The sequence below is a fragment of the Centropristis striata genome, chromosome 24 (genome assembly GCF_030273125.1).
Source record: "Centropristis striata isolate RG_2023a ecotype Rhode Island chromosome 24, C.striata_1.0, whole genome shotgun sequence".
Classification (NCBI taxonomy): domain Eukaryota; kingdom Metazoa; phylum Chordata; class Actinopteri; order Perciformes; family Serranidae; genus Centropristis; species Centropristis striata.
This window is the reverse complement of record NC_081540.1, coordinates 6,238,262-6,265,107: the sequence shown is the minus strand read 5'-3', so window position 1 is coordinate 6,265,107 and position 26,846 is coordinate 6,238,262. Positions and strand designations below refer to the sequence as shown.

At 35.8% G+C, this 26,846-nt stretch overlaps 2 protein-coding genes and 3 long non-coding RNA genes across 11 annotated transcripts; 4 read left to right on the top strand and 1 right to left on the bottom strand.

Annotated features, from left to right (window-relative positions):
- Nucleotides 1–672: 672 nt before the first annotated feature.
- On the bottom strand, nt 673–3,547 carry gemin8 (gem (nuclear organelle) associated protein 8). 2 transcript variants are annotated; one of them, XM_059327964.1, is made up of 4 exons: nt 3,466–3,547; nt 3,153–3,214; nt 1,815–2,187; nt 673–1,734 (listed from the first exon to the last, which is right to left on the bottom strand). In XM_059327964.1, exons 2-4 carry the CDS (start codon nt 3,153–3,155, stop codon nt 1,475–1,477), a joined length of 636 nt encoding a protein of 211 aa, XP_059183947.1. In that variant the 5' UTR covers nt 3,156–3,214; nt 3,466–3,547; the 3' UTR covers nt 673–1,474. The 2 variants fall into 2 exon arrangements, with proteins under 2 accessions (XP_059183947.1, XP_059183948.1); XM_059327965.1 differs by having other exon boundaries at nt 1,815–2,184; nt 3,466–3,514.
- Nucleotides 3,548–7,435: 3,888 nt separating this feature from the next.
- LOC131962664 (motile sperm domain-containing protein 2-like) lies at nt 7,436–12,405 on the top strand. Of its 6 annotated transcripts, XM_059327649.1 has the most exons (8): nt 7,436–7,661; nt 7,743–7,828; nt 7,909–8,010; nt 8,185–8,281; nt 9,534–10,084; nt 10,167–10,478; nt 11,339–11,452; nt 11,742–12,405. In XM_059327649.1, exons 5-8 carry the CDS (start codon nt 10,030–10,032, stop codon nt 11,759–11,761), a joined length of 501 nt encoding a protein of 166 aa, XP_059183632.1. In that variant the 5' UTR covers nt 7,436–7,661; nt 7,743–7,828; nt 7,909–8,010; nt 8,185–8,281; nt 9,534–10,029; the 3' UTR covers nt 11,762–12,405. The 6 variants fall into 6 exon arrangements, with proteins under 6 accessions (XP_059183632.1, XP_059183630.1, XP_059183629.1 ...); XM_059327647.1 differs by lacking the exon at nt 11,742–12,405 and having other exon boundaries at nt 11,339–11,577; XM_059327646.1 differs by lacking the exon at nt 11,742–12,405 and having other exon boundaries at nt 7,437–7,661; nt 7,768–7,828; nt 11,339–11,577.
- Nucleotides 12,406–12,429: 24 nt separating this feature from the next.
- On the top strand, nt 12,430–14,374 carry LOC131962663 (uncharacterized). Its single transcript, XR_009389949.1, has 3 exons — nt 12,430–12,555; nt 12,909–13,084; nt 13,804–14,374. It is a non-coding gene; the product is annotated as an uncharacterized LOC131962663 (long non-coding RNA).
- Nucleotides 14,375–16,399: 2,025 nt separating this feature from the next.
- LOC131963136 (uncharacterized) lies at nt 16,400–17,326 on the top strand. Its single transcript, XR_009390011.1, has 3 exons — nt 16,400–16,530; nt 16,624–16,660; nt 16,763–17,326. It is a non-coding gene; the product is annotated as an uncharacterized LOC131963136 (long non-coding RNA).
- A 3,646-nt stretch (nt 17,327–20,972) lies between these two features.
- LOC131962666 (uncharacterized) lies at nt 20,973–24,509 on the top strand. The gene is made up of 3 exons (XR_009389950.1): nt 20,973–21,498; nt 22,278–23,850; nt 23,999–24,509. It is a non-coding gene; the product is annotated as an uncharacterized LOC131962666 (long non-coding RNA).
- The last annotated feature ends 2,337 nt before the right edge of the window (nt 24,510–26,846 follow it).

The window sequence follows — 26,846 nt, the reverse complement described above, 5'->3', positions numbered from 1 at the left end:
GATATTATTTAGAGGTATTATTATTAAAACTACAGTGAGAAACAGTGTAATACATTTTTTTAATTTCCATGTGATAATCAAACTGCCATAACACTAATAAGTATTAACTATTAATTTCATAAAACACTTTAATATATTTCTATAGCAATACCATAACAGAGCTATAAATACTTCCATGAAGTCGTTGAGATTAACTTAAGTCAAAATTTTGAGGCACTTTAATTTTTTTCCCCTCATTTTTTATTATTAGTCATTTTCTATTGTCATTACTCAGTTTATTTTTGATTATTGTCATTATTTAATTCTTAATTTGTAAGTTTTCTCATTGATTGCCTATTTATAAAAAAGTTTTATCTATTTTATTTTTTACATTTTCTTGATTATGTTACTACCTGTTTCCTGATATTAGTTTTTTAATCTTTCAGAGGAAAATATTTTTCAAATATGCTTTTGACTCCACTAAATTTGACGGCTACTTTTACGGATTTAAGATTCTAAATAAAAAAAATGATAGTCTTATGAATACAAAAAAATGAATAATTAAAGAAGAAACCAGATTGTGGTGCAAAAAATAATGAAAACAATATTCTGGATGTAGAAATGTAATATAATCAAGAGTCAGACTCCCGTTACAGAAACAGGTAAATAAGAAATCAGCACTGACAACGCAGGTTTTACTCAGACAGAAAACACTTTATTATAAACAGAATTTATATAAAATAACACATCTTCAGTGTATAAAAAGGGTGCGAGCACAGGATAAAAGAGAATAGTCGACGTCCCTCCTGAGGAAGCACACGAGCTGCTTTGAACCGATGAAAAGTCAGAATCAGAGAGACACAGTTTAGAAGCAACAACAACAAATCACTCTTCGTGTGTGTTGGAAAGTGGAATATCAGACGCAGCCATGCGGGAGCGATTCTAAATTTGAGCAGAGAGGAGAGGAGGGGGCTGAAAATGTTTTTTTGTGGTTAAACTAAGTTGACAGGCATAAGAGGAGCTACTGCAGCATGTAACATCACCAAGCTAGAAGGGTAAACAGAAAGAGATTAGGAGGAAACACGCAGGCACATGTTTGAATATATTTACATCACACACAGGAGCGGTTTTACTGTAACTGAACCTCAGCTGACACTTTTTCTTTTCAGTCTTTGTCCTGAAGTATAACGCAGTCTCTGGGACAAACGATGCTGATCCTGACTCAAAATTAAAAAATATGTGTCGCATCAAAATCATAAGTTTTCATTCAGAGCAGCAGCTGACAGGTCAGTGACATTCACGTCTGGTGGAGCAGAAGCTCGGCTAATTCATGCAACTTTTTTTGTGCTTAAAATAACTTGTGACCCTCAGATAACCCGCACCATTAGTTCTACATCAGCAGCGTCCGAGGCCGCAATCCATTACATGACAAAGCTGCTGTCACGGCGAGAGATCAGAGGAGGGATTTCCTCCACAATCAAACACTTTGCAGGCGTCACAGCTTCAGCGGGATGACGGGCCAGTACTTGGGCTGCTTCATGTCGCAGTTCCTGTCAAAACTGAGCTGCATCGCTGCCTCCATGGCCATGATCTTTGCAGCGTCCTCGCCGTAGAGCTTCTTCATCTCGGCGCCGCGTCTCTCGCCGGGTCGCTCCGAGGGCGGCGCCGTGTTGTTTCTCCAGGAGGCGGCGCGCAGGTCCTGGTCGTCCGCCACGTAGCTCTCGTGCTGCTCGGCCTCCAACTGCTGCTGCTTCTCTGCAGGGACAAGGTTGTGTCAGTCAGTCGGGCAGGTCGGAGAAGATAAAAACAGTTTCCTCAAGCTTCTGTTCACTTACTCAGCTCCTCTCGGTGTTTCTCCGTCTGGGCGAAGTACTGCCGCAGCTCCTCGCTGATCTCCATGTTGCTCACGTCGCACTCGATCTCGCTGTCCGAGCTGCTCTCCTCGTCCCCGTCTCCGTCCTCTCCTGCGTTCCAGTCAGCGTAGCGGTGCCGATGGCCGCCGGGATGGCGCTCCTGGCTGCCGGGATGGCGCTCCTGGCTGCCGGGATGGCGCTCCTGGCTGTACGCGTGGCCGTAGGCCGCCTCCAAGGCCTTGCGGTAGGCCCGCCTGTGTCTCTGGTGCCAGGCCATGGCCTGCTGGTAGTGCTGCCAGTAGCGGCTGTACACAGGGCTGGAAAACCAGGACATCACAGTGCCGATGTCCTCCTGCTAATGAGAGGGATCAGTACAGTTTTTATGCTTAGTTTCATATTATTCACAAGTATTTTTATATCAATAATCAGCTGGTTTTAGATTAATGATTCCTCCAAATGGCAGTAAATATACTCAAAGGAATTGTTTTTTTGCCCTTGATTTCATATAATAAAGACATCTTCCATTTTTATAGCATGTATGACAAAAGAAAGTATAACTTGACTGAAAAGCATGGCTTCTTTCCTGTGAATCTACATTTATAGATACCAAATTTGGCCCTTGATAATAATGAGAAGACTCGGGTACACACACGTGTTTTACTGTGTATTATTTAGCAAAAGACCAAACACATTCTTCCAAAATAAGACAAATGTGTCAGAATGTCAACAAAAGCTCAGTGTCATTGTGGACGTTTTCACGCATGTCTCCTCTTTGGTTGTGTCACTTCCTGTGAACAAAAGATCCTTTAAGATCTCTATTTTGCATGTCACACACTTGCGTTTTGACAGTAAGAAACACCGCAAAATTTTCAGCACACTCTACAGGCAGCACATGCACTAAACCCTTTTATTAGTAAAATATGAATAATTCTTATATACTGTTCAAAGTTAGTTAAAAAACAAACAAAGTGGGCCTTTGGTTTGTAAATGTACACTTAGTTATAGCCAAGCTGATCAAATAGAATTTATAATAGAGATTTTATTGCCTTAAATCCAATATCGTAGGTAAAGAAACACAATGCACAGAATAAAACAAAATCTTGCGTAACATAACTAATATATTTGCTGCGCATAAAGTGCGATTTAATCCTTAAATTTCGTGAAAATAAAATGCTCTGCAGGGTAAAACATTATGCATAGTTTGTATTAGTAATAATATATGTGTGAGGCAATGGCCAAACTTTAAACCGCAGCTGTTTCATGCTGCATCATTAAGGGTTGTGATAAAAAGGGTAGATTGGGCCTTCTCGGCTGCCTTACCATGGCTGAATCTGTCTGCAGTGGAGCTCAAGCTTCGCCAAACGTTTTCCAACCTGCTAATGCTGAAAGAGAAAGGAAAAACTTCAACAACTAGCGGGGAAATGAAGAGTAATCCTGGTGAGTTAAATCAAGACTCTCACAGTTAAACTAACTATAAAGTTTAAAGAGGAAAGACACGAACATGACACGACATGTTGGAGATAAACAATGTTCGCCGGACCACCAGAAACATGGAGCGACTAAACATACAGTTATATATATATCAATATTTACAGCATATAAAGTGTGTTTACATGTATTAATAAATATTTACCGGTGGGATGTCAACTTGTTAGCAGCTCATGATGCTTCCTCAGAGAAAATTACCCAGCAGCCTTTGAGCCACAGCGTGATATATTGTGGCTGAGTGGCGCCGCCTGGTGGACACTGAGCGCACATGCAGCATATAAAATCATGAAATTTAGCAAATAAATGAATATGAGCTACTTGTTTTATTTTTTTTAATATATATTTCAATGGTCTGAAATTGACTTTGAATGATAATATATAATCTTTTATAATAATTTTATAAATGATGTTTTAAGGAGCTTTTGACCTTAAATCAGTGAAAAGTCACTGCACAATCCACATTGATTAATTTATTTGTCTTTGAACTTCTTTCTATTTGAACATGTTAAAAATAAACTAAATATTTATGAAAGTAAAACAAATAATTATAAAATATGATAAAACCACAAGAATGACAATGCAATTTTCTGCATATACTTAGCAAAATCACAACAAACAAAATAATAAAGCCCAAATAATCAAGTCCTACCCCCTTTTTTCTTTTTTTTAAATATAATTTTTCCTATGATATTCCAAAGGTACATCACGCTCTGTAATCTACCAAAACCAACAGTACTTTCATTATAGTCTGTTTGGACTTGACATGTCTAAATTAAGTTATTTTCTGTATGTAATTTGGCTTCATATGCACAAGTCCAGATATTACAATGCAGGCCACACATCTCTGTTCTGTAGCTGAACATTAGTGAATATTTCAGATATTTGTGTTTCTGGTTTGGAGCTCTGAATGAAATCTCCCGTTCTGTGAGCAAGGACATTGTGATATTTTCAGGAGGACAGAATAGTTGAGCGAGTGTTTGAGTGCTGTGAGACATGTTTGACTGTATATCTGGGTCATGCTTTGGCTCCAGGCTTCAAAGCTTTCAGAGGAAATGCAAAAAGACAGATGTGCCTTTTCAAAACACATTTCCTCCTCTCATGTTTGAATGGATGACTTAACACAATAAAATAAGTGTTTTTTATCTCTTTAGAACATGGATTTACTCAAGTTTATCATGTATTACTTTGTTCAATATGACCTCAGATTGCTGTGTCAGTAATTACCATGCATACCAATACAATGACCTTATGTTGTATTTTCTTCTTTCATTCACAGCTAAACTTGACACATATGAAATACCATGGATCATAAAAGGTAATTTCTTTAAGATCTGCTATTGCATGATGGCTAGTTTCACATTTACATCAGCTTCTCGTTCTTATATTGGGCCCATATGTTGACGTTTGTCATGTTTTTAATGCATATCTTTAAATAAAACTGTTTAATATGTTGATTACTGTAATATTAAAGCCCCAAACACCATATATCTGTATTTAGTTGCATTACAAAAACATAATCATCAAGAAGAGGCAATATTATGGATACAATATATTGATAAACATTGCAGATTTCCTTCTGTTTGTGCTCTTAGAGATGCATGCCCATGACGTAAATTTACACATTACAATAAAGCACATTTCATTCAACTTTATTTCTATATTTATTTATTTTAATAGTAGTGCGACTGTGCAAGATAACTTCTGGAATAATCTTGAGTAAGCATATTTGTCTCAATTTCACCAATTTCCTGCACAAACATTAATAAAAGAAAATACTATATATATTGCATTTAAATCTCTTATTTCCATCAAACTTACAAAAATGTCAGATTGATTAGTGGTGCATGTATTGTTTACTGGAGTATCACTATCGATGAATCAATATGCTCAAAAGAAAAAAATGGTACAATTGTGTCAACTACGCCCTCTGCTGGTGGATCATAAATATAACTGTTTTTCTAGTGTTCATGCCAACAACAATATTAGTTCCCAACCTTTTTTGTCTTTTACTATTGTTGGGTAAACTGACGACCCTCAACTAAGTGACATATTTAATTATATTCTATTCAATGGAATACAATAACAGTACAGAAAAAAATGAAAAACTCTTCATCTAACCTAAATTGTGAACTGAATTACTGCAGGATGTTTGTGTACATTTGGATGAATTTTAAGCAGATTATTTCCTTTAGTTAATGTATCAGATGACAGTTTTCTTTACAAATCAATAGGCTTATTTTTCACAGTGATTACTTCTCTCAAAGTGGATTTCTTCACAAAAAAATGAATGAACTGTCTGTTTTTTTTATTACAGTGAAGCTTTTTAGGATCTGGACCTCCGGGCCTGATGAGTGAAGCCATGTAGAAGTGCCTTAAACCTGCATTCTCTCTAATGGCCACCAGGGGGCAGCTACACCGGTTAAAAAGGAAGTCTGTTCCTATGTAAGTCAATGGAAAAATGACCCTATTTGTCACTTTATTACCTCAGCAAACATTCTCATACTGAGATTATTGTAAGATTCAAGTCATCTTCAGTGTGGCATGATGTTTATTTTTTTAAAATTATGGTCCCATAACCAATATGGCAACTACCAAAAATCCCAAAGTCCACAAACTAATGGGTGAAGTCACGGTCACTACATGCACTATTTTTATTCATTCTATGGTTGGGACCAGTTTTGTTTTTCAGAATATCATTGTGGTCAAGCTGTTCTGTCCTCATCTTCCTTTTGTTTTCTTGTCAGAGTACTTGATTGTTACATTTAGGTCTCATTTCTCACGTTTGAGACCTTTTTATTTATCTGTGCCAGGTGGTGGGGACAGTGTCTTCTTGCTGCATGCTCTGTATTTAATTAAATAAGAAATATGTTTAGCTGACCACAAAGATGAAACGACAACACGTAGCATCGAGGATTCTGCTTCACAAACATTTTCCGGCTCGTCTCGTGACCGTAGTGTTGGAGGACTTGACCTAGTTTCAGCTCCAGTCACTTTAATGTGTTGCAGCACTTCAACCACAGTCCGGAAACTCTCATGATCCCCTCTTGAAAAGTCAACGTTGGTCTTTGTCAACCTACTCTAGCTGGTTCCATATCCCTGTCTGTCTCTCGATGTAGTTTCAGTTAGTGTAAGCTGCTCGAGCTCTGTTTCCGCTTCAGCTGAGGAACAAACCCACTTTAACAGACATTTAAAGTTGTTGTGTGTGTACCAGTGGCTGTTTACTTGTATATGTTGCAAAGTCGCATGCATTTCTGTTTACTTAGCATACTTTAACCAACCGGGAGAATCAAAGTTTTAAAGACTATGATCTATTGATGCTGATATTTAGGTATATTTTGTCGTTTCCAAGGGTTGGGGGAGAAAATCTCTACAGCATAATATTGCAATGTTCTCTATATGCAGGCGGTAACCTCCCAGTCTGAGCAGTGAAGCAAATGCTGAAGAGTCTTAAGCCTGCAGTTATTAAATATTCCAGCAGGGTTCGACAACGTTGGTTGCAAAATCATTCCGGTCCGATCTATCTGAATAAGAAAATGAGATCTTACTTGATTTATTACCTCAGTAAAATTGCTCGTGGTAGGATTAAGGTCTCAATCTCTAGTTTCAAGTCTTCAAGACAATATGATGTTAATTGTATAAGTAATGGACCTATTCAGAAGAAAATAGATGAGGTATGATTTGGGGTGTGACTATCTTGTGATTGACAGGTCACTAAAACAGCCGATCCGCCCCTCGATCCTCCCAAGTCCAAATATGGCCTCTTCTGGTTTCAAAAAACTATAGTGGTGAACTCGATGCTTCAAACAGACAGTCCACAAACAGATGTGTGACCTCACGGTGACTACTATTGTGGATGTCAACTATTTAATATGCAGTCTATGGTTTTAATCTTAATCAAGACCCTATGAAGCATTTTAAATAGTGGCCAAATGGTGGAATTTACAGGCTCAGTCATGTCTTCCCACCATCCCAAAATAACTTTTTTTTTTTTTTTTTTTTTAACATGAACATCCATTGTAATAGATGTCTGTGAAATCAGGCATTTTGTGTTTTACAAACATAATATGATCATTTCTGTCCAATAACACTCACAAAGCCATATATCAACAACATCCAGAAACTTTGCCAACTTCTCTGGGCTCAAGATTCATCCAAGACTGACTGGTGCAAAGTGGAAAAATGTGCTCTGGTCTGACAAACCGACATTTCAAATATTATTGAGAAATCATGGACTTCCTGGCCATTTCTTTTTTTTTAAAGGGACAGATGAAGACCTGCAGCAGTGGGACCTGGGCTGGACTAGGACCTGTCCTGCTGCAGAGAGGACTTCAAACACTGAGGGTAATGGGTGGGGTACCACTTGATTAAATTATTCAACACAATGCTGTACTTTGACCCGTACCTGTGTTTGTTGTCTAGCAGACTCTGGTGTTCTCTGTTTTCTCAGGAGAGAACCAGCTTCAGCCTGGACGCAGCAGCTGTGAGCTCTGTGGTGTTCCTGTGTGAAGGTAGGTCTGCACCATCCTCAACACTCTACTTACATCTGTTGATGTTGCTTTTTATATTTAAAACTGATGCTTGATTTCAGTCAAACTGTCAAACTCATCATGACTGTTGAAATGGAGCTCAGTACCAATGAAGGCAACCAGGACCTGGAGCAGATCTGGGAGAAGATCCGCCCACTGCAAAGGTCAGAAACATAACTGATCATTTATATTTTTTCAAATTGTGCATGTTCGGTTTCTAGAACTTCCTGTTTACTCCTTCCTAACATGTACAAAATCTTGAATATGTCAGTGGCATTTAGAAGATTTTAAAGGAACACAAAGGCATGAAATTCATTTTTCATTTTTTTATGTTTTAGACTCAGTTGTCCGATCCTGCAGGATGTCGAGCCGTTCCTCAGACAGACACTCAGTGGCTCACCAGGGACCAGCGATCGTGGAAGGATTAATGCAACGGTAAGTTGTGCACAAAGATGTTTTTTACAAAAGATATTTTAAGCAACACCTTGTAATAACATGAACTGGATGGAGTTGTGTTCCGAAGTTAAGTTATGTACATAATCGTAATGTTTGTTTACACGCAAAGACAAATTCCTATGTCGAAAGAAGCTTTAGTAGCAATATCTTACAAAACTAAAGGTTGTAATATTAAATGTTTTTCTCACTGAATGATAACAATACGTCTGCTAGCCCTGCATGACAATTAACATCATCCTACCTCTGTGTACGAATGCTGAAAAATATATTTTTAGGCGACCCAAATTCAGTTTAGGACCTGAAAACACACAAACGACCTGTCAATCACAAGGTGGCCATACCCTCAATCATACCCTTCTTTATTGTCTATTTTACTCTAAATATGACCATAATTTACGAAATTAATCTTGCTGTATTGAAGAAGACTAAAGTTGATGTCCTGATCATTTTTTCCCCCTTGATTCTGATTAAAGTAATTTAATATTAAGTATCCTTAATGTTTTTTTCCCCATTTTATTCTTTATTTCTTAACAATCTCATTCTTTTTTTAACAAACCATACAAGAAAACCCCTCTTTTTGGCCTCTACTGCCCTTCAACATTTGTTGCTTCGGTAAAAGAAACCTGAGGAAACTTTATTCCAATGAGGGTTTATTTTCATTGTCTGTACTTCTTTTACACTTTCTACCAATGGGGTTGTGAAACGAGTGCACATAAATTAGGTAAATAACATAACAAAATGGTATCCTGCTGTGTTTTGCTGTTTTTGCATGTGGTCATCTGTCTCTCCAGCTCCTGCTCTTACAGGGAGCTTGCTGCAACTGCACTCGTTGTGCAGCATCAAAGCTCAGTTGGTAAAAACACCTGTGTGATTGCTGACAGAGGGTCAAATGGGCTCAGTGTGGCTCAATAGCTGATACAGATCAGTTTAAAAATGCTAGTCTTTAGTATCAGATGGAGACAGCCTAGTTGAGACCATAAACCCAGTCGGTAATTGTTTACTGAGGCAATAAATAAAGTAAAAAGTAGGCTTATTTTCTCATAGACTTCTATACAATCATACTTCCTTTTGCCAACAGTGAAGAGGTTGCCACTTTTATTTTGAAAAACTTGCATATTGAATTCATGATTCTGTTTTTCTGTAATAACGATGTGATAAATGTCATTTTTGAACCCAATTTGAAAAATATGTATTTCTTGATTTATTTCCCCGTCTCGTCTGCTGCCTTCAGCTCCTGCAGGTGCTGGCCAGCAGCCGTCGCCTGGAGCAGAAGCTGGACCAGTGCATTTGGACCCAGAAGGTTTTTATTGTCCTGGTGATCGGCTTGACCGCTTTGTGGGGCTTCACTCTGTACATCCACTTCTCCACTGGATATTCTAAGTGGACCACGGCTAAAAACTAAAAACTGATGCAGTTTGAATGTTCTTCTGCTTGTGAGGCGTCTCATATCTTTAAATGTAACCTGCTACGTAAACTCCTGGAGGTTTGACTGGAACAATAATAAAGTCATCTTGTTCATAAATTCCAAAGTCTCTTTCAGTTTGACTTTCCAAACATGCTCTGTAATGGTTCTATAAATACCATTGAAATGATGCGTTTCTTAGTGAAACCAGTATTCCCCCACACAGACTGACTGGAAAGAAGAAGATGTGTCTTGTTGCACTTCCTCTTCAGCTCCATGTTAATGTTCCTGCTGATCACACTGTTGTTCAGACCTCTCTACCATCATGGACCAACGGAAACTCCTGCTGCTTCACCTGTGTCTGTGTTTTGACGTTAAAGGTACAGTACAGTTCCTAAAGTTTAATTAATTTTCTTTCTTTCTTGGTCGTTCCAGTGCAGTCACTCTATCTTATAATTGCAGGGACTCTTGTGAAAACCATCAGCAGAGAGCCAGATATAACTCCAATATGTGCCGCTGCAACACTGAGCACCATCGTGCTGATTGTGTGTAAGATCAGAACAGAGAGGAGCGGGGGAGAGGAGTGCCGGCTGCTCTATCGGTACGGAGAGGACTTTGTGCACGAGTGTGACTCCAGGTACGCTCTTATGGAAAAGAACCGGACTGTGTTTCTCAACCTGACCAGGTTAACACCTGAGGACACTGGGGACTACACCTGTGAGTGTTCACATGCTCACGGAACAGAGACTCTCCATCTCGTTATCACCGTGGAAGGTAAATGGTTTTTCTATTAAGGAGAGACTCGACAGGTGAATAGGGTGTTTTTTTTTAACTTCTAGATATCACCAAAAAACTCCCAACTTTGTTATTACATTTTTTGCATTAGAAGTTTTCTGAAATATTATGTTTTGATATGCAAATGAGGTGTGCGCTCATTAAATATGCACTCATTTGCATATACTTCAAGGGCATGAATTGGATAAAGCAAATTTCAAAGCTATTTTGTTATATTAGATTCAAAGTTGTTGTTTTTTTACAGAAGGAAATTGGGATATCATCTTTTATCATTTCATAAATCACAAAATACTGTCAAAAGCCATGAAAATAATCTATTTTCATGATGTTTTAGGAACAAAGTGTTCTATAAATCAGGATATGAATGATTTATAGACAAAGCCCTCTGTAAAAACCTTCAGATAATTGTTAGGGGTGAAACTGCTAAGTTTGGTGTCTGTAAGTGGAGCTGAAGTTGAGATTTATGGCTCAGAGCATGAGCCATAAAAAAGAAACTAATTTTGGGAAAACCGCCTTTAGAGATTTCATATACAAGAAAACAAAATGGTGAATCTAATTCCAACAACAAAATAGAACATGTAAAACACAAAATATTGTGCACGAGAGAGAAAAAGCTGCAAAATAAATTTTTGTGTCATTTTATAACCTAAAACCAGGAATAAAATATAATCAATGGTAACGCATATAATGCTTAATGTCTAAAGATGTAGAATTGGAGGTCTATATATGTTAAATGAAATATTATAGGGAACAGTAGGAGCACTCTAATTGTATTTATTGCTAAAAATTGATTATTGTTGTTCTTGGTTATTTGAGCCGTTTTTTGTTTTTATTTTTAGGAGAAGAAGCAGCCGGCTCTTTCCCTGTGAGCCACGCTGTGATTGGTCGAGCTGCTGCGGTCCTCATCATGACTGGAGTTCTCCTCGGGCTCATCCTGAAAAATGTTATTGCAGGTAAAAAATCTTTACTATCCTAAAAATACTTTGTTTTCAATATGCAATCAAACACATTAGGGTTGAAAGCAGAATTTTCCACTTTGCATCACAAAACACTTTATTGCAAGTATGTGTTATTGCAGATCAGTATGTTAATTTTTTTTTGTTGCAGATTTTTATTTCTAAATAATATTAATTTGTTATTTATCTATTGGCTTCTTAGACAGGCCTGTACATGATTGCTTATTAATTGGCAATTAATGATATTTAAAGGATGCCTCATCAGAAGTTCTGATGTGTTTTATAGGACAAAGATGTTCCAGATGACTCAAGCCTCCAGCAGCCAGAGAATGATCTCAGAATAACTTCTGTTGCACTTTAAACACAACACGACGTCACATTTGAAGCAGGAAATAACGGAAAACTGAAAACTCATGAAACATGTCTTCATGTATATAAGAATTTTAATTAAATGTGTATATATAAAGTGGCCATGTTTACTGTTATTAATTTTTTTTAATATCGTGGGGGCGTCAAGAAGCCTTCATGTGCACTTCCTCTGCAGAGGACCCCACATCAGCACGTACCTCTGTGAGTACATCACACTGTACACTGCCAGCAGCAGCTGCACTGTTGTACAAACGTGTTGACCACTATGGGTAGATGGAAACTGTGGTTTGTTCTGCTCCTGCAGGTCACGTTTCATGTCTGCAGCAAAGGTAATGTACAGAAACTACCTTTTTATACTACTTCAGCTCTAATATTATGTCTTAATGCATTAATTTGTACTTCTTTAATTGCAGGGAATGGGGAGATAGTTGTGAAAACAATAGGTAAAGAACGAGATGTCACGCCAATATGCACTAATTCAACAGAGGGCATCATCGTGCTTATAGTGTGCAAGATTAGAAAAGAAAAGAGCGGGGAAGAGTGTCGTCTGCTGTATCGATATGGAGAAGACTTTGAGCATCAATGTGACTCCAGATTCACTCTTATGAAGGAAAATCAGACCGTATTTCTGCAGCTGATCAGTCTAACACCAGAAGATGGTGGGAACTACATCTGTGAGTGCTCACGTCATGGAGGAACGTATATTCTCCGCCTTAATCTCACTGTGGAAGGTAAATGTTGCATTCTCCCACACTTTGGTACATTTAAAGGTGGTCATTTTAACTGGAATTAATATTAAGAAAAATTTCAGTGACAGTAGAATTCATGCACCTGGCCTCTTTCACTTTATAGTATAAAAAGCACAAAGCGATCTGTTTTTACATTTATTTGGGTGTAGTGTAATGTCTGTAGATGTGAAAAGGCCGAATACATGAAGCAGGTGAGATAGTGTTGAGTAAATATAAAATATGTGATTATATAATTTATATTTTGAATATATGTATTCAATTTGCAGATGATGAAATATAAAATGTTTTATAATGTTATAAAAAGTAAATAACAGTGTCATTTTTTTATGTTTTAGAAGATGAAGATGAAGACGAAGATGAAGACGCCAGCAATTCAACACAACTGCACATTCCAAATGTTTTGTTCGGTGGAGCTATGGTCCTCGTTATGACGGGAGTTTTCTTCTGGTTTATCTGTGAGAGAAGGTCAACCACATCTGGATTATCTGTATGTGGATCTCCCAGTTCTTTGGTGAGTCATGTATTTTTATATTTTGGACTCCGAGTAATCATTTCTCAAATGCTTTAATGTACACAGTGTCCATAAAGTCTCTTTACAACTTAAAAAAAATATAACAAAAGCACATTAACAGGCAAATATGTGGAAATTATTACAAAATGCAGATAGTAGATACTGAAGTTTTTTTTGCTCCCCGTGAAACAAACTGAGGCACGTGGATGGAGAGAAACTATCTTCATTTACCACTATCTATTTCATCAACTGGGTACCTGTAATACAAATATTCAATGTGATTAAAAACTTTGATAACCACTGACTACATACAACAAATCTGATAAAGATATCTCACATATTGCATTTTTAATAATTTATACACTTACACTTGACACTTTATGGACACCTTGTATTTTAATTAATGTATGTTTTTATATATATATATATATATATATATATATATATATGTATATGTATATATATATGTATATATGTATATATATGTATATATGTATATATATATATATATATGTATATATATATATATGTATATGTATATATATATGTATATATATATATATATATGTATATATGTATATATAAAAAATAAAGATCAGTGTGGAGACAATGATTTGAACCACTTATCCCAAACGATCCAGTAAATGTAGTGACTCAGCAGTGACATAATTAGTATTTCAAAACATCATCATTCATCAAGATAATTTGTATTTTTATAGGACGAAGACCCAAATGAGCCCTACGCAAGCCTCCAGTACCCAGCAAGTGATCTCTACCAAACTGTCTGGTATTCAGCCGTTAACACACTGACCGCCCGCTGTGATGAGCAGGAAGTAGATGAGATCCAAGCTGTGAAATATAACAAACAATCATAATAGCATGACTGTTTTAAAGTATTATTTGTTAAATATTACTGCAAAAAATATCTGGTTTTGTGTATAGAAGAACAATAGTTCTTGATGGATTTTTGATAAAGACTGAGTTAGCTTGTCTGTAAATGCTGCATCACATCGTGTCATGTTCCTCTTGTAGAATCAAATTATAAAGTAAGTCAACATAAAGTCAAAGCTGTGTTTTTCTGTCCCCTGGTTGGTTGTTTCAGGCCTTCTCAGGGCTGTCAAGTAGCCTTTATTTCTTTAAATACACATACCTTGTATATAATTAAAAAAATGTAATTGAGGAAGTTGTGACCTATTTTAATCTCATAATTATTCATAAATGTATCACTGTTATTGCAATTTAAAAAATAAAAAATAAATTGGATAATATGGAGTTAATTTTCTACTTACTGTATGCCTATATTCTTGGAAGAAATACTATTAATAATTATTAATAATCATTTAATCAACTGTAAAAATGAGCATGCTGCTAGTCATATTAAAGCTGGGGTAGGCGGTTTCCTGGAAGAAAAGAAAAAATACATCCCTGGGTTGGAAAAACAAAAGACCCCTTTAGTATCAAAGCTGGAAAAATAAATAAATTTGTACATTTTAGGTAAGATTGTTTTATTATTATTACACTGATGTGGATAATATATACTTCTATAATGGGGAAAGACACCTTTTTATCACCATTTGAGGGCCTCTAAGAGGGGGCTTTTGCTTCTTTTTTTGGTTTGTTTTTTTCGAGAACATGAACCTTGCAAATGATTATTAATTTTAAATGACTATCACAAGTTATTACTTTTATTATGGATCAATATGCAGATTACTGCATTAATCTATTGTTAAAATACTGAAAAAAAACTACCCTACAATTTCAAAATGCATGTGTTTGTACAACAGTACAAACCTCAAGTTAAATATTATGATTAAAAAAATTTGAAAGTGAATTATCACATTTGTGAAAATGAAGTCATCAGATTATTTTGCATGTAAAAATGGCTTCAATGATTATTAAAATAACTCAGATACTAATGATCTCAGCTGTACTTTTCTATAGTTCATGCACTGTGGGGCAGTTTTATTTATAACAAAACCTATTTCATAAATTTGTTATGCATGAAACATCTTAATTTGTAAAGTATATTAAAAAAAAGTAAGAAATTTTCCTGGGTAACACTTCTGTCTATATCAATGCACAGATGTCTTTTAACCTCAGTTTGTGGACGCTCTGTATCAGAGTTAAGGCCTGTGATTAGGTCGTGCATGCATTAACACTTATTATAGTCAATGTTACTTTGTTACACTTTGATGTTTGTATCCTAACATAAAAGCAGAAGCCTTTATGTGTTGCACTTCCTCTGCAGAAGACCCCGCACCAGCTCGTACCTCTGAGAGAACTGAGACTTGAGGTTGAGGTAGCCAGACAGAGCCCTCCCTCCCTACAGTACATCACACTGTACGCTGCCAGCAGCAGCTGCACTGTTGCACAAACGTGTTGACCACTATGGGTAGATGGAAACCGTGGTTTGTTCTGCTCCTGCAGCTCACGTTTAATGTCTACAGCAAAGGTAATGTACAGGAACTACTTTTTATACGACATCAGCTTTAATTTTATCTTAATGCATTGATTTTTCTTTCTTTAATTGCAGAAACTGTGGAGAAAACAATAGGTAAAGAACGAGATGTCACGCCAATATGCACCAATTCAACAGAGAGCATCATCACGCTGATAGTGTGCACGATCAGAAAAGAAAAGAGCGGGGAAGAGTGTCGTCTGCTGTATAGATTAGGAGGCGACTTTGAGCATCAATGTGACTCCAGATTCACTCTTCTGAATGAAAATCAGACCGTATTTCTGCATCTGATCAATTTAACACAAGAGGACAGTGGGAACTACACCTGTGAGTGCTCACGTCATGGAGGAACGTATATTCTCCACCTTAATCTCACTGTGGAAGGTAAATATTGACTTCTATTCTTGCTTTCATGGTTGAAACTGCATCACTGATTATTTTCCACTATGTGCATCATTTCACGGGGTAAATAAGTGCAATAAAGCTACAAAAACCATGACTTTATAATACAATATATTAAATATAACATTTATTTGTAGGGCAGTTTTCAAAATCTACGCTACAGAGCAGCTAAATAAAATAGACAAATTATAAATTCTTTAATTCTAAGAAAGAAAATAAATAAAAACAATGGTTTATAAAAACAATATATTGCAGGAAGAATAGAAACCTGATTTTAAGGAAATAAAAGACAGTTAACGGAGGTTAAAACAGGTTAAAAGGTCATGACCTCATTCCCTCCTAATATGCCACTAATGTTATATTACATTACCCTGTTAATAATAGATAGTAATGTATTATGTGCTACTTTTCTGACATGCATTTTTTTTCTTTACTATAATTAAGAGGATGAGAATGAAGATGAAGAGGGTGCAGACGCCAGAGGTTCAGAAAATCCTCACTTTCTTGCTGCAATTATTGGTGCATCTATATTCATCACAATAACTGGAGTTATCCTTGGATTTATCTGCCGAAAAGTTCACCACAGGTAAGAGACAATAAACACTTAGGAACACACAAGAAATAAAATAGCTTTAAGTAAAGTTTTAATTACTTTTTTATTTGTTCATTTACCCGACAGAAGACAATCCGAACCGCTGACAAGTCAGGCGAACACGGTACAGTGCAATAAATCTTGTACCGACTGTACTTTTCAAATCTAATTTTACTTTAAATATTTTTTAATGTTAATATTTTTAATGTTATATGTTCTTCTGCAGGAGCCAGAAGAAATTGAGCCGTACAGCACCTACATACAGAGAGAGAACAGCCTTTATTCAACAGTCAGAATGCACTAATTTAACCATTTTTAATCAGATGTGACACAATTTCAGGATGTTTTTGTAGAGATTTTATTATATAACTTACTCCAAAGTGATGCATATTCTTTGGAATAATTTTAAAAGTACTAATATCTCACTCTGAAAATACTCCTGATTGAAAATCCCACTTAAGTTAAATTATTGACATATAATTAGCAGAATTAAATTACAGTATTTAAAGGGAAATTACTCAATGTAGAACAATGGCAACTTGCAATTCATTTTCTGTCTATTGACTAATTAATTAATCATTTCAGCTGTACTTTGGTGTTTTGCCGGGTAGTTTAATTTATGATGAAGCATGACATTTTATAAGCTCTTTGTTTAAACAAAAATCTGAATTTGTACAGTAGTTGCTAATGCTGTCACATAATTTTATTGGAGTAAAAAGTACAGTATTTGCCTCTAAAATGTAGTGGAGTATAAGTGGAAAGTAGCATGAAAAGAAAAGACTCAAGTACCAATACAACACATTTAAATTTACATATTTAAATGTGTATTTTTACATGTAAAAAATATTGTTTTTTTAAGGAACATGTAGGGTGCATTGTTTTTTTTAAATTGTGTTACCAAAAATTGGCTAATAAATTAGACTTAAATACAAACATGATGTGTGGTTTTTATTCAGTTACATGTAAAGCCATAATTAAATATTTAAATGTATGCTTTAGGTTTTATTTAAAAAAAAAGAAGAAGAAAACAGCCCCTTTGTATCCTCTGAATGTTATTCTGAATTGTAAACATACTGTATTTTGTATTTTGTATTTGACCATGCTTTTTTTTCTTGAACACATCATCAATGATGTGAGCAAAGTTTATTTTAAGGCTTTTAAAAAAGGTGTCACTTTAATCTGACACCTACAGCCGCTCAGAGGTAGATTCCGATAAAGACAGAGTGCGAGCAGGAAGCTGTGTTTTCTCTGCAGCTCTCTCATGCACACAGACGGCAGTTTATTCAGCCTCAGCAGAAGACCCCTTTTATATTCAGCCCTGCACAAGACTCTAATACAAAGTATTTAAAGGAGTTGGAGAGACGCTGTGCTTAAACAAAATGTTATTTATTATACATTGATTGCTGTTTTACATGTGAAAGCTTCTTTACAAAAGCCTGTGAGATGCAAGTAAGAATAAATAATTCTGTGTCTGGCTAAACTCTCTTTAATTTAATTTTACTAAACTAGACTTAACTAAACTTTCCTTGAATTTACTTAATAAAATTTGCCTTAACTAGACGTAACTATATAAATGCAGCTTGACTGAACTGAACTAAACCTGCCTTTTCTAGCCTTAACTAAATTTGCCTTGATTCTACTTAATGAAACTTGCCTTAATTAGATTTAACTAGACTTAAATGAACTTGCCTTAACTTGCCTTAACTAAACTTGCCTTAACTGAACTTCCCTTATCTAGCCTTAACTAAATTTGCCTTGATTCTACTTAACGAAACTTGCCTTAACTAGACTTAACTAAACTAGACTTAAATTAACTTGACTTAACTAAACTTGCCTTAACCGAACTTGCCTTAACTTGCCTTGAATAAACTTGCCTTAACTGAACTTGCCTTATCTAGACTTAACTTATCTTGCCTTAGCTAGACTTAACTAAACTTGCCTTAACTTGCCTTAACTAGACCTAACTAAACTTGCCTTAACTAGCCTTAACTAGCCTTAACTTGCCTTAACTAGCCTTAACTAAACGTAGCTAGCCTTAACTTGCCTTAACTAAACTTTACTTAACTTGCCTTAACTTGCCTTAACTAGACTTAACTAAACTTGCCTTAACTAGCCTTAACTAGCCTTAACTTGCCTTAACTAGACTTAACTTAACTTGCCTTAACTTGCCTTAACTAGACTTAACTTGCCTTAACTAGACTTAACTTGCCTTAACTAGACTTAACTTAACTTGCCTTAACTTGCCTTAACTTGCCTTAACTAGACTTAACTAAACTTAACTAAACTTTACTTAACTTGCCTTAACTAGACTTAACTAAACTTAACTAAACTTTACTTAACTTGCCTTAACTTGCCTTAACTAGACTTAACTAAACTTGCCTTATCTAGACTTAACTAAACTTGCCTTGATTCTACTTAACTAAATTCGGCTGAATTCTACTACACTAAACTTGCTTCAACTAGACTTAACTAAACTAAAGTTACCTTAACTTTACTTGACTTAACTTACCTGCATAATAAAAGCTGAAAATCCAAACTCTCAGCCTTGGTAAGTGTGTTAAGATATATTGCTTAGGTTGATCTTTTAACAAACCTTTTAGCATAAATCGCTGCTTTCAGTGCAACTTTTACACTTAAAGATTCGCCCACAATGAGTCTTTGCTTGATTGGAGGGAAAGGCTTACTTCATACTTCCTCAGTAGGTCACGTCGTCACCACCCCACCACAGGCTAATCAGACATTTTCTGAGGTTTAGGTGACAACTGGGGTGCACGCCGTTTATCTTCCTGTCTTCAGTGTAGTTTACTGTCTGCTGACTGCTTTCTGTGATTATGGATCAGTGGAAACTCTGTCTTTCTCTCCTTCTGCCACTGTGTTTGTGTTTTGAGCAAGAAGGTACAGTACAGGAGCTTTTCATTACTATTATTTAAAGTGTATCCCACATTTCCATTCTTATTCTAGGGCAGTCAGAAAATGTATTTTTTATTTGTCATGCAATGTATCTGTAAATAAAACAAATGCATGCTCTTTTGCTTATTTTTTGCAGTTACTCATGTAAAAATCTCTGGGAAAGAGTCAAATTTAACAATATGCAGCACAGAGTCACTGCGTAAGAACTCATATGTACTTTGCAAGATCAGCAGAGAAAAGACAAACGACTGTTTGTTGGGATATCAACATGGGAAAGACTTTGAGCCAGGCTGTGGCTCCAGGTTCACTATTATGGCGGCAAATCACACCGTTTTTCTCCACATGACTGGTTTAACACCAGTAGATAGTGGGAGCTACACCTGTCGCTGTCCATATCCCGATGGAAAGAATTTTCTCTTTAGTATCATTGTGGAAGGTATGTTTATTTTCTTGCTTTTGTGTTTGGAACTTACTGAAAAGAAATAAATTACTGTAATACATGCTGAGGTTAAAAATAAATGTCTGTAGATGTAAAAATTTGCCTCTTTAGCTCAATTTTAACCCTCTTTTGTTGCGGGTCAAACTGACCCATTTCAAAGTTTAAAAATCATAAAAATGTTTGGTTTTTTTTATTAAAAAAATGTTTTTCCAATGTACATGAAAAAAGTTTTAACATGCGTTTTTTTATGGAAAAAAAGAGAAATATAAGAACACCATTGCACTAAATATTGATTGAAATGGTTAGTAAATGAGTTAATAATGAAGTATAAACAGTTATTTAGTGGGATTTTTTAGTTTCTGACACTTTTGGATAATTAAACATGCCTCGGGTTATTACTGTTCGTGAAAAAATGAACATAACAGGAGGGTTAACCCAGTTTGGATCATTTGTCGTACCCAGTAGTGGGTCAAACCAGAAAAGTCTCCAGTATAAAAAATAAAAAAAATCATACCCAAAAAATAGGTTATTTTTACTAAAATGTATATTATTTCCGTTGGGCTGTTATTCAGTTGTGCCAATCTGTGCTTATTTTGACCCAGTAATTATGTCTCATCTACATTTTAAACAGGGTAGTTCTTTTTACCATATTGTTTTTTTTTACACCTGCCATGACCCAAATCTTAACCCAGTTGTGGTTAAAAACAAATTTACCACCTGACTATGGGGTCAACAAGGTCAAAGACACAAAGCTTGCATAACCTGCAGCGTTAGTTAGAAACATGACCCAGTATTTTTAGAGTGTGTGAACGGTAAATGTGTTCAAAAAATTACTTTTTTTTTGTCTTGCAGAGCCCAGCAGTTCTCCATGGGTAACAGTCACCACTGTGTTTGGCTGTGCATTTATCACTATAGCTGGAGTTTTCCTCGGACGTTTTCTGAGAAAAAAACAGTGCAGGTAAGAAAAAAATCTGGTAACGCTTTATATTAAGGTCCTTGTAATAACCATTAATTAACAAGTAATAAGGCCCTTGTAAGCCCTTACAAGATGCTTATTAACATTACTGTGTGTTTATAAGCCTTTATAAGTGTTAATAATGGCATTAGAATACAGCTAGTAGCAGGCTATAAGAGATGTATAATAAGAACATTAATAAAAGCCTCATGAGTATCTTATAATTCTTCATAATAGCATTACAAACACCCATAACCCACCCATTATGTCTTTGCCATGCCTTTATTAATCTTTTGTTTGCTTATTGATATTAAAATATACTTTATTGCTAATCTATTATAAGTTAACTAAGCACTTGTTAACAGTTAACTATGTTTTTTGCAGCTAAAGGGATCTAAAGTGAGAACAATGCCTTATTACTTGTTAATTAATGGTTATTACAAGGACCTTAATATAAAGCGTTACCAAAAATCTTCCTAACTAACAAGTTTAAATTGTTCAATAAAGCCCTTTTTTGCTGTAATTTGATTACACTCTGTATTTACTCCATAATTTTGTTTAGTCTTTTATTTGCATGTTTCACTTCTAACTCTGACATCTTCATTACAGAGACGACACAAGAACAGGAGCAGCTGCCTGTGAAACAAACTTCTCTTTGGTGAGCACATGTTCTTTAAATGTATAAAGCGGCTATTCTGATGTATTTACGGCAAACATGTTTTCACATTCAAGACAAGTAGCTGAGAAAAAACAAGAGGCAGAGAGAGAGAGTGTGTCTGTGGTCAGACTCGAATGTTATGTTTGCAGTGTAGAGTTTGGTGTGTGTCTTAACCACTGGGCCACCACAATGCCTCTTAGGTGATGAGAGTTATATTATGGGATGGCTTTTGTAACCATTGATTTGAAAAGACGCACATGCAGAGGTGGAAGAAGTAAAGGCCTGCTCAGCCTGCCGGTAGGTCGTTATCGGGCAGTTACATGTTGTTTAGTAGTGTAAGTATTCAGGAATGAAGCAAAACTAAAGTTAGAGAATGAGGAAGCAAGGGAAACAGAGTACAACACACACAAAAAAACACTCTTTGGGCGGACAGAAGGACAAACCCAGACTTTCACCCATGAGATTAAATTTAGTCCGACTTTTTTTTTACATTACATTACATTACATGTCATTTAGCAGACGCTTTTGTCCAATGCGACTTACAATAAGTGCATTCAACCTGAAGGTACTAGACATAGACCACAGGAATCAAGTAAGTACAGAACTTTAAGAGCTAACTGTCATCGCTACAGTGTTATAGCGTTAAAGAAGAAAAGAATAGAAAAGAAGAAGAAGAAGAAGAGAAGAATATTTTTTTAAATATATATGTTAGGTGACCATGACTTAACCGAGGTATTGTTTTTTCAAACATGATAGTTAAGTTTTTGGTGTTTCCACAGGACCCAGATGACACGTACACCGGCCTTCAGCAGCCTGTCGGCGATTTCTACGAAACTATGTCCTCAGTGCACCATCAACACGACAACAAGAGAAATTTAGCCAGTAGAAATAAACCTATTGCACATCTGGATGATCAGGGGATGGATGCATGTGAGCATGATATCTATGAAAACGTTTAACCAACAATCCAGATAGCATGACTGTATAAATGTATAATATGACTTTACTAACTTGTGTAAATGCTGCATCACATAATGTCTTAATACTCTTGTAGGATCACAAACAGATTTTTTTATTGACAGCTGAGACCTTATTTTTCTTTTTAATTCTTATAATTATTCATGCATGTGTCTCTTTAATCATACAATTGCTTACTGGAATTTATCAAATAAAATCCACTTCGTTAAATGTTATAATTGGGTAGTTTATATTCCAATTTAAAAATGCGCAAAAGCAAAAAAAAATATTAACTGGCTGTGCTAAAACTGTATTTTTTACAATTTAAGAAATCTTAATTGCACCAAATTGCAGAGGGAGATGGATGTTTTTTTAGGCCTGGCTGGCTGCTTCAAGTGCAGCCTTTTGGGGGTTATTTTGGGTTATTTCTCTGTTTAGCAATGCCAAAAAAAATGTCTTTGTTCAGGAAAATAATGTTTTTAAAGTAAATCGAGCTCTGCTAGGATCTGATTGCTTTAAAGTCTGTAAAAAGAACTCAATTGGTGCTTTGGTTTTAACAAAGAAACGGACTATAACAGGCATTTGCTACCTTGTCAATCTACTTTTCTGCTACATAATTCTATTGCCAATAAAGTATCTTGACCTCAAAGTTGCACTTCCTTTCTAGACACTATAGACATCTGCCTCAAGACTAGTTTGAGGTTCGTCCGCCCCCATTAAGTATATTTACTCACTGCAACACTGTTGCTCTCTATCAGTATTTATAGACTTTGTATACTTTTTCTGCCACTTTGCTTGCGTCTTGTAGATACAGGAGCTTTACTTTACATATAATATATGCAAATTAGTGTTTGCAAGTAATTAGAATAACCAGAACAAGTTTCCTGACTGTGAGTATTGTCTGCTGTGTCGATATGGAGACAACTTTTTACACAAATTCGACTCTTCCCTTCAGCATCACTATGGAAGGTAATATTAGATTTACTTGTAATTCACATTAATGCCTTTCTCTGATACTTTGTCTTAAAATGGTCATTTTCAACTGACTCAGTGTATTGCCTTCGCTTGCCTGAATCTCAATGTTTCTCTACAAAAACAGCAAATGCCAATTTTGTTACCAATTCTGACACGGATGACAGCCATTCAACACACACACAAATGCTCTATCTGGCTGTTTTGGTCGGAGGAGCTGTAGCCGTCTTTATTATTGGAGTTTTCTTTGGGGTTTTCTGCAGGAGCATATGTGACGGGTGAGAGACATTTATAATTTTAATTTTAAAAAATTGTTCAAATTTCCATTTATGTCCATATGTTGTTCTAACTCTGACAACTTTTCTAATTTAAAGCTTTTCAACCACATCTGGAGGATCTGTACGTCAAACTCCTGGCTCTTTGGTGAGTAATGTTTTCATTTTGAATACATAAATGTAGACATTAATATTTAGAAACAATCACTTGAAGTACTTATTTGAAAAGTTCAGAAGTGACATAATGCAGCTACACTTTACAGACACGATACATTAAGATAATTTATCTTTCATAGGATGAAGAAGCTCCAGATGAGACCTACACAAGCCTCCAGCAACCAGCGAGTGATCTCTACCAAACGATCTCAAATTCAGCAAATAACGCAGTGGCGGTCCGCCTTGATAATCGAGAAGTAGATGCAAGAGACTATGAAATCATGAAACCACAAACCAAATAGCAAGACAGAAAAATGTATCATGTATTGCAATTTCTGACTTATTGGGACAAAAACATTCCTGCAATAATATCTTGTTTTATTCATGTAGATGTAAAAGCAACAGTCATCCTTTAGACGTGTTTATTAAAAGAGTTAGCTTGTATATAAATGCTGCATCACATCGTGTTTTACTCCCGTTGTAAAATCATTTTAAAGTCATTATAATTATTTTGTTGCACTCTGGTTGTTTGTTTAGGCCTTCTCAGGGGTTTCAAGTAGCCTTTTATTTTTTTACACACATACCATGTCATGTATCATTCACAGAATTGTCATCAAGGAAGTTGTGGCTTTTTGTTAATATCATAAGTATTAATAAATGTAACACTGTTATGGGAATTTAAAAAATAAAATGGTTTATAGAGAGTTAATTTTGTACCTGCTTCTTGTTACATTAAAGCTGGGATAGGCAAAAAAAATAAAAAATAAAAAATTTGAAAGCACAGCCTTCCTCCTGCAGCCCTCCCTCTCTGTCCTGGGATCCAAATGCCAGATAAAAAATAGCGACAATTCAAGAGTATTATCCTGTTTTCTGTGCAATCTTTTCTTTGCAGATGACGCTCTGTAATTCGAGGCTCGAGCTCGCTACATAAAATTAACTTGAATTAGTTGCAAGCCTTTGGCTGCTGTTAGCACAGGGCTAAACTATTAGCAACATTGTCTCTGAAACGCTTTACTGATACTGATTCTTGGTTTTTTAATGAGTTTATTGACTTTCTTTAAGATTGTTTATGACAATCCATCCTCCATTTTTGGGTTGCTGTGCCGTTTAGGCAGTTGTTGCCAATGCTGGAACTTTCTGCAGGATTTTCCACAATTGGATCAGGCTTGTATTCTAATTGCTCATTGGGGAGTTAATTTAAACATTTCAAAATAAAATATACTGCGTGTCCTCACTGTGAGCCTGTGCTAGTCACATCTAATATCATGAGGTATGTGAGCTACTGGCTGTGCTAAAATTTACTTTTCTTTTTTTTTTAACCACATCAAACTACAGAGGGAAATAGATGGTTTTTAGCCCTGACTAGTTTGATTTTTGTATTCCACGATGCTGAAACTAAGTAAGCTACCTTTCTGTACCTTTAATGTCAAGGTTTGTGTTATATGGACATAGTATCAAACATGCCATCTGTTTTTTTAATTAGAAATGTTGCAGAAAAAAAAAAAATTGAGTGTCTTAACCTCAAAGTAACAGCATATGTTTGGTACTTCCTTTTGAAGAGCTCACCTATTTTTAGGACATTTCAGGAAGCTTTAGTTCACTGTTGCCCTCGCCCTTTCTATAGTGAGAAGGTTACTCAGACCTCTCTGTTATTATCATTATGGATAAACTGAATATTTTTCATGTTCTGCTTCTGCCACTGTGTTTGTGTTTTGACCCTGAAGGTACAGTAGCTTTTCTTTCTTTTGATTACACAGTTTGTTACAATGACAAGTGGTTTCTTAACTTTTCTTCTTTTTTTTGCAGTGTTTCTTGTGAAAACCATCAGAAGAGAATCAGATGTCACTCCGATTTGCAAGAATGCAAATCTGAGTGACATCGTACTGATAGTGTGTAAGATCAAAACAGAGAGGAACAGAGGAGAAGAGTGTAATCTGATGTATATATATGGAGAGGGCTTTGTGGACGAATGTTACTCCAGTTTCACTTTCATGGAAGAGAATCAGACTGTGTTTCTCCACCTGACCAGTTTAACACCAGAGGACAGTGGACTCTACACCTGTGAGTGTTCAGGTGTTGAGGGAACAGAGATTCTCCATCTGAAAATCACTGTGGAAGGTAAATGTGGATCTTTGCTTCTTGCTTTTGTGTTTAACTTGAGAGAAAAGTTTTAAAGGTAAAAAAATAAGGGTATATGATGCATGCACTTATTTGTTAAATTAGGCCTATTTCTTTCTTTTTTTTTATAAGCACACAGCAGTCTGATATAGTGTAGCACAGGTATAAAATGTGTGATGTTAATTATATTTTGAATAGATTATGATGTATTTCTTCAGAAATAAAGCAGATGCCATGTCATTTAATTAATTAATTAATTAATTTATTTATTTTACAATATTGTAGATGTTAAACGGTTGATCCATTCAGCACAGCCGCACTTTCTGGGTTTTTTCATTGGTGGAGCTACAGGCATCATAATGGGAGTTGTCGTTGGGTTTATCTGCTGGAGAATACGTCATGGGTGAGAGAATAATATAATGGTCATATTAATTTTTCTGTGTCTGTATTTGTTGTTTAACTTACTCTAATATCTCTTCTTATAGAAACAGTTCAAGGTCACCCCCATCTGGATTACCTGCAACTCCCGGCTCTTTGGTAAGTCAAGTCGAGTCAAACTTTATTTATAGAGCACATTTAAAACAACCGGGGTTGACCACAGTGCTGTACAGATATCACAGTTGCAGGAAATACAGTAAAATGCTAAGATACATAAACACAGTGCAACAATAGAATGAAATAAATAAAAATAAAATAAAATAAAATAAAATAAATTTTAAATTTTAAAATTTTGTAAAATTTAGTTTTTGCAAGATGTCCACTTAAACTTGATTAAAAGCCAGGGAGAAAAGTGTGTTTTTAAGGAGGCCGCTGCCACATAGGCAGTAATGTTTTCTTTTGTTCTGTACCTTTTAAACTCAGGAAGTAGCC